The sequence below is a fragment of the Xylocopa sonorina genome, chromosome 9, assembly GCF_050948175.1.
Source record: "Xylocopa sonorina isolate GNS202 chromosome 9, iyXylSono1_principal, whole genome shotgun sequence".
In the NCBI taxonomy this organism is placed as follows: domain Eukaryota; kingdom Metazoa; phylum Arthropoda; class Insecta; order Hymenoptera; family Apidae; genus Xylocopa; species Xylocopa sonorina.
Genome location: NC_135201.1, coordinates 2,466,641 through 2,479,548, shown reverse-complemented (window position 1 = coordinate 2,479,548; position 12,908 = coordinate 2,466,641). Strand labels below are relative to the sequence as shown.

Sequence of the window (12,908 nt, the reverse complement as noted above, 5' to 3'; positions counted from 1 at the left end):
ATTGAGAGAGCCATATATACTATTTTCAACTCGTCATAAAATAAAAATGGTATTTATAAAATAAAATATTACTTATAAGATAAAATTACTTACTTATAAAATAAAATAAAAATTCATGCTATTGCATCCCTAACTTCGCCTTGTGTAATTGCTCGGTTGGAATGCTAAAGATAACTTTTTTTGTATTGATTGAATAGTTTAGTAGTTGGGTTAATACTTAATTTAATACTAATTTGTTTATTAATACTGACTTGTTTAGTTTAATACTTAATTTAATAGTGATTATTTTGCATTTTTCTTTAATCTTATATATTAAAAACCGAAGCAGTCACGAGCCAATTCTTTTGCAGAAGGTGATCGCTACTCGGTAGTTTAGGGTAGGACCTCGGAAAGATCCATTAGGGTAACGCTTGGGATTACGCGGCCGAGTGGAATACTAATTAGGTGTATTGGGTTTATGACACGTCATAGGTATTGGAATTAAGGCACTTGTTACGTCTTTATCTAATTTGACTGGCCTGCTGGATCATGGATAGGCTCGGTAAAATACTTTCTTGGTTTTGTGGTTAAATATTCTTTAACACGTTGACGCCAGCATGACCCACCGGTGGCCCATGCTAGATTGTTTTGTGGGGCGGCATGCACCATCGATGGGCCACGTTTGTATATCAAGAAATACGTAGCATAAAATGTTATTTTATTGATCTAACATTATACATTAACATTTCTACCTTATAATCAAACATTTAACACAAAATACTATAACTTATAATAATTAATACATAAAATATAACAAAATATAACTACTTATATTACCGATGCAATTTTTTAAAACATTCTAAACAAAGTGCCGGCTTATCCGGACAACTGCTACAAAAGGTCATCACTTTTTTTGTTTTATTTGTGACATTTGATCGGATATGTCAACTCCCTTTTTTTGCACTGTTGTAAGAAAAAACTGTATTGGGTTTTAATTTATCGTCTTTGCCGCGAATAATGGCACAATTGTGAGATTTGGAAGTGGTTAGCATGCACAGAGGTCTTTTGTCCACTTTAAAAATTTCACGTCGCTCCGATTTTGAAGAGAGATCGTTATATCAGAATTTTACTGACCTCGCACCTCAGAGGTACTTCACATAGAATACTTGCACACCAACAGAACTTTTTCTGTCTTGCCGTCAACTCTAAACTTAGTTAAACTCACGTCGTCCTCTAAATGTTCGATAATGGTCCCTCCTTAATTTGTTAGCGCTCCTCCTCGTGCAAGCCTGGTGAGCTCGCGGGTTCTGAATAGTCTAAGCGAACGTTCGAGATTCTTCGACTGGATATAGAAAAACATTCCGGCGGTGTTCGCGCAAGGACGCGAACATCAACAACGTTTAACGGTTCGATTTTGCAAACAGTCACCAACGGCCACCTTGACGGTGTATTGAACACACTAAAGATACGAATCTTTACAAATTCCAAAACAACCTTTAAAACCCTAATCCCTGCATTTAGAAAAATTAAAGTAATAAGGAAAAGGTAAGTAATATTTGGAAGTCCTCAAAAATAGCTAGTTAATTATATCCGTACCATAAAGTTGGTTTTGTAATTAGAAAATTGCCCAATTTCGCAACGCGACACATGCAATATTTGTATTACTCCGTTAGCAATTTTTTATTTTTTTTCCTTTTTTTACTGTTTGTAGAAATTATAAAAGAGATATATAAAATACAATGGAATGAAGATAGTTCACTTCAATTCTTTATTCTTTCATTTCCATCCTGTTTCGCGATTCTTTTTTCTATCGTCCCTGTACAATGCTTTTATGTAAAGTAATCATGCAAATGTTTTACAGTAGAATGTGAAACGGGTGCAAAAAAAATGTTCTACTTCTTATTATCATATATGTATTTTAAACTATAAAATTAAAACATGAATGTAGATATAATTAATAAACAATAAAGATATAACTAATTATAATTGATAAACAATAGATGAAACCATCGAATATATATATTTTGTTTTCCTATAAAACAGTGAAATATGATGTTATTTAAAAAAAATTTACGCTATTGAGAGTATTTTCGTTTAGAAATAAAATGTACCTCTTAAAATTCTTCGGCGTTAGCTTCGTCTCAATTCCAAAAATGGACTACGGTACCTGGTCCATGCCGTTCCACTCCCTTTCGAAAGATATCGATCTTTCCTTGCAAGCTCGCAGAGCCTGCCGCGCGTATTCTTGAAACTTCCTCCTGGTAGGCTTTGCAAAATAATTGTTTGAACATGCAGCTTCTGAAAGGAAAAAGTAGCGAACATGCATTACTTGTAATAAAACATGGAAACAAGGTATGAATACGAATGAAAATTAATACGTACTGTATATTGCAAATGTCAATCGCTCATCAGTTAATGCTGTTTTGTATATTGCAAATGTCAATCGCCTATCAGCTAATGTTCTTTCCTTGCCGTACCAGAAGAGGTGTGGCGAAATTACTTCGTACAATGTCTCCCTTATTGCTGTATTTACTGCTTTTTTTGCATTGAAACCGCCTAATTGTTGGAGGTACGCAATCTATGCAAGCATAAATATGTATATTAAATGTATGTAATAGTATTTCATAACAATAAATAACTATTCTTCCTATGTGTTTACTTACAAGCTCTGCAAACATACGTTCACCGGCACTGTCGGAACGTATTAACGCTTCGACGCTTTTAAATGGAATCCAGGACGGCTTTTCTATTATATTTGATGCTTGTTCATCCCTTGTATTTAAGGATGCGTAAATAACTTCGTGGATTCTTCTATAAACATTTATGGAAATATGCTATAAAGTGACACAACAAATTTGGAAATTTAGATATTGTATACTTACCTTAGCTGCATTTTTATTTTTTCCATACTGTTGAGCACAGAATCTAATTTCTCTCCATTACTATAAGCTTGTATATGCTCTATGTGGGTTGTATAGTTGTGTTTTTAGAAAACTATATTTTTTGCAACATATTAATGTCACTTTTTATATCAAAAGTGATATTTCTTGTTTTCTTTCTTCGCGACGCTTCGTCTTCCGAGTCCGTCGTCACATAACGCGGCGGTTTCGATGTAACACGTTTTGCTTGTTCCATGATGCTTTAGTGATTTTTAGTTTAGTTTAGCCCTCTACATTTTAGGGCAACCTATCCCTGGTGCCGAAAAAGATGGGTAAGGAGTATCTCAATTGTCACTCTATCTGTGCGCGAGATTGCGTGTCTCGTTCGACGTGTCGATCAACAGTGGACTCGATCGAAGTATTTACTTTATCGTCACCTTTGCGTAAACATTCTTTGTTTGAAGCTTACAACCTTTCAAGAGGCAAAAACCGATGACAATAGACCCTTGACATGAGGTGACAATAACAACGAGCGTAGTGTCACAAGTGTATTGAAATATTACTTGGCAAAAAAAGATAGTAATAAGTTTTATGGAAACATTGTAAACATAAAAATATATCGTGCCCAATAACACCGAGCACGGTGCGAGTGAATCTGATTAGTATAAAAGAGGGAGTGAATAAAGAATGAATGTCATTATTAATACCCGCAACTGTAAGACGTAGATGAGAATAAAGTAAAACTCGATTGCTCAACGTTTATTGGGCGTATTTATTTCTGATTCACCCGAAGGTTCATACAAGAATGCCTTCTTAGGCCATTCGTACTAGCCTCGAGGACACCCTCAACGTCATGGCCCATTGGTATGTTTAGACAAGGCCCCGGAGTGGAGCGATGCCACAGGGAAATGCACACGGCCCTCGTCGACCGCACGTGCACCCTGTTACCCGATATTTCTTACACAACAGAACAGGAAATATATTCTATTATAAACATTCAGCCTTATCGCAACCCAAACGGATCTCCGGCCGCCAACAGATGGATGAAATTTAATATAGCGGGCCAAACTGAAAGTAAAATAAAATAGGCTTGACGTTTAATATTTTAAATACCTTTAAAAATTAGAGCAACAGTTTACAGCACGCTCGAAGGAGACAGAAATAAGAGGGCCTTAAAGAAAAATCCAAGGAGGTCCTCAAAAGCAGGCATTCAAGAGCGAGTAAGACGTTTTTGAAAATGAAGAATAGCTGTCCTTGCATCGCAATCGCGCCTTTCATGATGGGGTGCAAAGGACGGCCCAATTTATCGTTTTCCCTTTTATTCAGCTTAGCTCGAAGGTGACGAAAACCAGGCGGCATCCTGGACCGCTTCGACTCCAGCTTTCTCTTACAATAGCGGAGAGAAAATTGTATGAGAATCGAAACGGCGGAGTTTTTATAAACATTAAATGTCTTTCGTTGTATAAATACGGTGGCGTTTTAGCCACAGAAAAGGGAAGGAAAAACGCACGATACAAAGAAGAAACCAAAAAAGGGAGGAAAGGGTAGTATGAAAATGAAAGAAAAGCTACAATGAAAAAGAAAACATGATAGAGGAAGTAGAGGGCTTAATCGTTGTTTGAACGATTAAGGTGTGGCGAGACCGAGCGAGGTCAATTTTGTTATTCTCTCTCTCTCTCTCTCTCTCTCTCTCTCGCACATTAAATTATCCCTTTTCCTTGCGATTTAATTTCACGGAAATTAAATTTACAGACTATTTAATTTGACTAGTTTGAAATTCTCAATAATTTGAAACTCTATTTTTATTTGAATATACTTCTAGCATTAAACTTACCATGACCGGTCAAATGACCATTTTTTAAATTTCGATTAGAATTTCCTGCATAAAATGTAATTGGATCACCTTCAAACAGAACAACCTTTCCTATGATATACGTACAATACATTTTTCAGGATTCGCTTCTTTTTTATTATTTCTTTTCTGGAAAAAATGTGTAGTCTGTCTTACCTATCATGCATGAGCGATTATTTGACCTGTTAAGTTTTTGAAATATATGTAAAAAGCATATCGAACTTTGAATTGTTAGAGTTTGTAATGGTGGCCGCCGGTAGGTATACTGACGCATGCGCATATTGCAATTGTATAAAAGAGTGGCAACAGTTCAATCGAAATTTCTATATAATTTTATTAATATACACATAAAGATTGTGTCTCGATATACTTTATTATTGTATAGATTATTTTACATTTTACTTCTTTTTAATAAATAATTTATAGTCGTTTTCATTACGCAGTCTGAACATGCAACAAAAGAAATGGCAATGTTGCAAACCTCTGCCCGCATGTTGCGTTCTCTGCAATGCTATTACGAGTCTGACAGTCGTAAGAGTCGGGTGGTAAAGAAGCTCTGTAGTTATAAGAGAAATATAATTCTATTTGTAATTATTATTAATTTTAGTTATATATATATATATTATTTTATTAGTTTATAATTTAACTATAATTATAGGAGGATGAATCCACGACCTCTCAAGACATCAATCTCACGGAAACCCGTGAAGGAATTATCAGCTCGACAGAAGCGTAGGATTCTGAATGAAATTAGAAGAAATCTGGCAGCACGAAATCGGAACATTAATACGCAAAATTTGCCAAGCACATCAGCAGATAGTAGTTTTTCATATTTGAATGTGCCAAATCCTTCTTTTTCTTCTACTTCTTTATATACTTCTGCTGATTGTACTGATTCCTCTGAACAATTCTTTCGTGACCATTTAGCATCGTGTTTTGTAGATAGTAATTTAACGCAAGAGCAGGGAAATAATATATTGTCCTTGTCGCGTTGTCATTTGTGTTTCCCCAATTTACCAAAAGATGTTACGACATTCCTCAATATGCCACGTGATAGTAGTGTTGTGTCAGTGTTTCTATCAGGAGAGTATATACACTTCAGCTTAAGAGCAGAAATTCAAAAACTGCTTCAATCTCAACCTGTAGATAATGTTAGGGAACTAAAATTAAATATTCATACCGATGGATGTACATTAGATAAATCTAACAATATTCATCTTTGGCCCATTTAGTGTAGGATTGCCAATATTCTCAATAGTCTTAGTTTTTTTGATAAATTTATTTCTGATATTAAAGAAATCATATTTGATGGAAGGGTTAGTTACCAGGGTAAAACATTTTCACTATCAGTAAGATGTTTTGTTTGGAATGATATCACAAGTACCTTTCGAATATATACATCTCGTATGCCTTGGTGTAATGAAAAAATTATCTGCCTGGGTAGATGGTAAATATTCCCATTCTTCCAAATTATCAAGTAAAGATATTCAGATAATATCCAGTAGGTTAATGAGATTAAAAAAAAACTGCCCCTCTGATTTTACAAGGCGTCCCAGAGAAATTGAAATCTTTTCTAAATTTAAAGCTACCAAATTCCAGCAATTTCTTCTATATATAAGAAGAGCATTGCCCCGAATCAGGATTTATAGTTAAACAATATTTTTCTTCGTAGTAGTCGCTGTAATTTGTAGCTGGTTTCCATTGAGTGATGTCTAGTATAATATTTGTTTGTTGTGTATCTTCCATATTAATTTCCTTTTAGCAGCTTTTCTTGCTATATTCATTTTTTACAGGCCTTTATGGCATTCAGAACGTGGTCTATATATGCATAGACAAGACTTTATTATAGACAGGAGCAACCAGATATACAAAAAGGAATTATACTTTACGGGAAGTATTATACTTTCATATTTTTCACTATTTTGTCGCAAAATATGTATATTACCAGTTGTTTCTTACTGACATTGGAATTAAAATATTTTCTTCTTTTTTCCAGCATTTTCTGCAATGGAAGAACAAAAGAAAGAACCGTACAAGACATAAGACAAGGGCAAAGACCAAGGACTTGGAAAGAAGAATTGCAAAGCAGGATGGAAATGAAAGAAGGTATTGAAGTGAATTTTCTTCATTTCAATGTATTTTATATAATATTTTATAATTTCTACAGATCGTAAAACCATGTATCGCGAAAATATATGTATCAAAAGAAATTTATAAACGTATTGTACATTAGAATACTAAAGGTACTGTATATTATGTTCAGTATTTTCATCTGAAAGTTGTAATACACTAGTAAACTAAATATATTTAGTTTATTCTATACATTAAATTATTTACTATACATAGTTTCCATAACTCAGTTCATTATTTTATAAGTATAAATATATAGTTCATTAAATTTGCTAAAATAATATGCTGTCATTGTATTTAATATACCCTCTATTGCATGAATTTGTAACGATGAGTTGAAAAAAATATTTATAAAATAAGTGTATATATTTTTACGATAAAATAATTAACGACTGCGAAAAAATCGCTGTATCGAGTTATAGTTTATAAATAATAAAAGGAAGTTTTTATATCTTTGTTTCGTGTCAGTGTATCTATTTTAGAATCAAAATAAATAAACTGGTTAGTATAGTCATTTTTAATATATAATTTATAATTTTTATGGAAACAACTTCCCCATTAGTAAATGTCAGCCTACGCTACTGTCACGCGTGTCATTGCCACGGCGATGTTGCATCTGTGCCATATCGCGGTGCTTTAATAGTGCTGTGACACGAGTGCCGTCCCAATGCTAAGATTATGCCGTTACAAGAGTTGAGTAAGAGCACTGTCTTAGCACAGTTCTGCCACGAAATTCGTTCTACCCATCGTCATTGGCGTGTCAATTGTTGGTTGTCTGAGCTGTAACTTGGCCTTGTCTATCCTCTCTTTTGATGCTCCTTAATAATAACCTGCACATTTAGACTCTGGGTGGCACACACCTTGTCTGGTAATGTCCCCGATTAGTATATGTGACTGTTTCGATAAATACATACGGAAGTACATACAGAAGTTTATTGTAATACCCTAGAACCGAAAATAGACACTCGAGCATAAACAGTGGGTAATGCCACAGTATCACAGTACCCGTAGCAAGGAAAATAACACCTGCTTCTTCTGCATTATTTATCATAGTATAATTTCCTTAGTTTCCAGAATTTGTTTAGCCATATGCAAATACTGTGCCGTTGATGCCATTTACAGCAACACTGCAGTAGGTTTTATAACAGTTTCAACATACATCCAAATTGGATGCATTCATGTCAATAATATGATCTGTAATCGCATCAAAAAGATATTAAAACAAACGAGAACTTTGTTGTACATCAAGGATTCAAATCGAAAACAATCGTTTCAATCAATGATTAATTCTAGAGAATTTAATGCATACCAAAACGAAAGCTGCCATCTCTTTTCTTTCCTGAGTCTGTAAAAACTATGGAATTCTCTAGAATTTTTTAAGTTACTAACTTTCTTAATTGCTAAGGTAAATATTATATTCTTTTTAACGATGATTAAAAAAGAGGTATAATCGTTATTTCTTTTATTACTGGACTTATGAATTATTGAAATGAAATTTTCTAAATAGGCGAAAGTATAGTGATCCTGCATAGTGTTGTGCTCAACTTGATTCAAGTTAGTAGCACTTTGCAATGTTTTGTGTATACACGTGATAAAGAGATTTTAACCTTAAGTTACCGAGAACTCATGGGACGCTGTAAAAAGGTACTTATATATATTAATTTCAATTAACATACGTATCAATTCCTTTTTAATATGTGTACCGAATGAAATATATATAAAAATAGTAAAATCAAGACAAATTTCTACTCAAACATGAATGAACACCATGTAAGTTTGTTGTGTAAAAAGAAACAAGCAGAAGAGAATTCAAATGTAGGGAAAGTTCATTTCAATTCCTAATTGCATTTGGAGCTGTTTAATTTCATAATTGAGTCTTCTGTTCTCCATTGCTACAAGTTCTATTCTTTTTTTTTTTACATCATTATCTTATTTATTTTCTGTTGGACCTGAATTTGATATAATTTCTAAATTTGAAATTTCAGCATTACGATCGCGAATAATTGCTGTGTATTTTTCTAATTCATTATTCAACTCCTTATTTTTCTCTATCAAATCTTAAATCTTCTTTATGCAATCCTTAATTTCTTTATTTTTTTAGTTCAGCAGTATTTTGTAAGTATCTAAATCATTTAAAATTGTATTCGTTTCTTCTCCTTCTTCATATATTTTTTCATATTTAAAGGAATTTAAAATTGAATGTTTCAATTTGTACAAAGAAAATGCTTTTCTTTTTATTTCTTGTTTCCTTATAGTTTCCTCAGACATATTTTAATTCCAATTTCGCTATTTTTTTTATTTTGTTCAGCATGTAATTTACGGACAATGTGCTTGAATTCATTTCTTTCAGAAATAATATTTTCTATCTGTTTTTCCAAGTCCGTAAATCATTGCATTAATTTGCTATTTGTTTCTTTCTTTCAAATATTTTGCTTTTTAATTTCATTAAATTTAATGCATAGGGCAATAATTATATGATCCATATGTTCTTGTTCTTTAAAATTGAACTTTTCAAGTAATTCTTTTACTTTTCTACAATATTCTTTTCTATAATATTCTGGAGCTGATTTTAGGTGCTAATAGTTACTGCCCCACCCTCTATAATAGATATAACATTATATACAGAGTAATCATATTTACATGTTCGCAACAATAATTTTCCTTACATATCTACTCTTTCTCTAAAATTATAATTTTGCAAAGTTTTATGAAATCCTTTCTTAAATCAATAATACATTGTCATGAAACATGTTTTATTATTATTATAATAATATATAACTTTTCGTTTCATGTTCAGTACTATAACATAAAAACATAAGGTAAAAGTATATTATAAAGTACTCAAATAAACAAGAAAAGCAAAATATAATGAAAAATACAAGACATATATTATATACATCATATCTAAGAAAATAATTACAAAATATTTAACAAAATAGTTTTACAACATTAAATAAAGTAACCAATTGTATTCAAAATAGTTGTATGGAAATAAACTAAAATTATAATTATAATTATAATATAATTTATAAACAAACGTTTACCAATATTTTATTTAAAAATTTATTTTAAAATTATTTTATATATTATTTTGTATATTTTTTCCTTCATACGAAGTCGTCGGATTGTTTCACGCAATTTTCTATTTTGCGCTTTTAATTTTTTAATTCGCTGATATAATTTTCTTTTTTTTGGACTATCATCTAACAATTTCTTTGTACGAGTCGTCACGTTTCCAGGCTCCTCAGCAGATGTGCCTCTGTAATATTCAAATTTGTTAGATTCATAAAAAAGGATTTTTTTTAGATATGATAAACAATCATAAATTAGCCAACAGAAAATAAACATTAAAATAATATGAAATATAAAGTATAATATATCTAAATTACACATTCTAATAATAGTTATATTAGAAAAAAATGTTTATTATATGAAAAATAGAAAAAATAAAAATATAAATTTATATTAATACAGTGAAAGTATAAACGTACGGTTTCATTATTTCTATCTTAAGGTTATTGGTAGTAGAATGGCAGGTTGGCAGAATTATTTCAGATGTTTCTGCATTGCTGAAAGCAATTTAAGTATAATTTATAAATTTAGTAATTAAAAATAAAATTAATTAGTTTATTAATATATATTACCTATTCTCCTCTTCTTCATCTTTTATAATTACTTCTGTACATATATTTCTACAACAAAAGAAACATGTATTATAGAACTATAAAAGTATATATGAAATAATTACAAAACAATATAAAATATAATTTCGCATACCTATGTAGTTCCTCCTTTTCTGTAGACACATTTTTTTCTATAATTTCACTTATATTATCTCTGAAAAAAATTTATTTATTTTCCATTTTTATAAATGTCGTTCCATTTATATAACAATAAGTAACATGAATATTAATTTTGTCATATACAATCATTATACTTGTGATATACTTATGATATTCTTATGATATGAAATTTGATTTTTTATAAAACAAAACTATTTTCATTAAATTAAGTTATCTTAAACTAATAATTATTGTTAAAGTTACTCTTGTTTAAAATGGGGTCCAAAGAATATTGTTGGTACAGCATCTGGGTGGAGACGTGCTCTAATTTTATTAATTCTGTACCATTTCCTTTGAAAATGTAAATGGCATAGACGAACATTTTCATATGAATATTTTGGACCTTTAGGTTCTAGATCAAATCTTCCACATGCTCGTACCCATTGCACCCATCTGTAACATAAAATTTCAGTTGTTTTATCAGTGATATATCAATACATATGTACATGGTATTTGTATTAAAAATGTTATTTATATAGAAAATAATTATAAAACAATGTTATACCTGTCATGTTCCTTTGGAAATCTGAAAAAGTGTCGTTCCATATCAAATGTTTGCGTACACTCCGGTACTGCACAGCTTGGCTGTCTTTTTGTGTTCATATTTTAATCAATAAATTAATATAGCAACATCTGAAACAAAGCTAAGATCAAAGTGCTTCCAAGAGAATATACAACTCATAATATTTATATAAGCTAGTAACTCTTTTAAAATCTCTTCTTTCTTTTTTTCCACTTCTCTACTTTTCCACTTGAACGGCTTTCAAGGAGCGCTCAATATTGTATTCCCTCCACTTTTAGCTTTAAGTTTGGTTAAATATTTAACCGTCCATTTGAATGCTAAGGAAGAAAATAAAAAAATAAAGAGCAAGCGAAACAGAAGTCTAGATGGCGTTGCGAACAACAACTTATTTCGCATATGCGCACTCCATTTTCAGAAACAAAATCAGGACAGTTTCGCTACTATGCACTATGGTAACGGTTTGATGCAGTTTGTACCAGTGGCGGCTCGTAGCTAAAATTAGTGAGAGTGCTGCTCTACAAAATTTTTAGCTTTTGTTTTAAAATAAAGCAAGCAAACACGTGTAAAAAGAAAATTTGTTTAAGAAGCTTGATGAAATTTTTTTTTAAGTGTTTAAGTTTTTAAGCACAACATGCGGAGTAAAAAAAAAGAAACTATCTTCTACCAACACGTCAGGATCGGCACTGCGGGTGCGACAGTGCCCTCTTTCCCTCACAGCGTCGCGCGCAGCCTGCTATGTGCGCATGCGCATACGACCAAACACCACGCCGCTGTAACTAAAGCGCACAGTTCCTTTCACAGATTTCTTTTTTTTTTATTTTTTTTTATTTTTCTTTCATAAACTGAAGGATGACTACTGATATTAAGTGTAAGGATTATATATTGTATAAATATTAAGAAAAGGGTAAAAAAGAATAGACACATTATATTCCACGAATACGCGAACCGCCATTAAAAATAATATAAATGGATACCACAGCAAATGTACTTCCAGCAAAATTTAGTCACGTAATAAATGTAATATAATTAAATTATCACAAATTTAATTATAATTTTCTAGAAGTTAAAATACATGAAAGAATATTTGGATAATATTTATAATGTTACGATGAAACATTCAAAGTACTAAAACAATTTATGTACTTTCGAATTCAACAATAACTTGGATTTTTCGAAAGCTGTATTATAAGAACAAATGTTCTTTTATTAAAAATTTACGTCTTAAAAGTAAAAATTATTGAATAAATCAAAGTATCGCCTTCGAGTTGAAGAAAGAGAAATTCCAGCTTACAAACATCATCTTTTAGATCTAATAAATCTTTTAAAAGATCTTTTTAAAAGCACGACTGCATCCAGTGAGAGGTTGACAGTTTTTATTGTCTTTATGTTATTGCGTTTGTATTATTGTGTTGTTTACACTTGCGTTACATGTATATATAGTAAGACTATTTAATAAGGCCAGAATCACTGCTCGTGTCTGTACAATTAATTATCTTTTAATGTAACTGCAGGTGTACATAACCGCAAGTTTTCTGTATCTCTTTAAAACGAATTTATTGCAAAGAATAATAAAATTATTGTATGCTTTGCGTGTTACATAATTACATCTCGTAATCAAATCACTACAATACTTAGAAATTATTTCTGCGTCTATAGGTTATCTCAGTTTACAAGTCGTTCCCATTTAATGTAATTGATACCGT

At 31.5% G+C, this 12,908-nt stretch overlaps 1 protein-coding gene across 1 annotated transcript; it reads right to left on the bottom strand.

Annotated features, from left to right (window-relative positions):
* Window positions 1-9,900: 9,900 nt before the first annotated feature.
* Window positions 9,901-11,407, bottom strand: LOC143427185 (52 kDa repressor of the inhibitor of the protein kinase-like). Its single transcript, XM_076901114.1, has 9 exons — window positions 11,188-11,407; window positions 10,887-11,075; window positions 10,831-10,834; window positions 10,778-10,787; window positions 10,618-10,654; window positions 10,485-10,532; window positions 10,313-10,409; window positions 10,230-10,234; window positions 9,901-10,099 (listed from the first exon to the last, which is right to left on the bottom strand). Exons 1-9 carry the CDS (start codon window positions 11,283-11,285, stop codon window positions 9,904-9,906), a joined length of 684 nt encoding a protein of 227 aa, XP_076757229.1. The 5' UTR covers window positions 11,286-11,407; the 3' UTR covers window positions 9,901-9,903.
* Window positions 11,408-12,908: the final 1,501 nt, after the last annotated feature.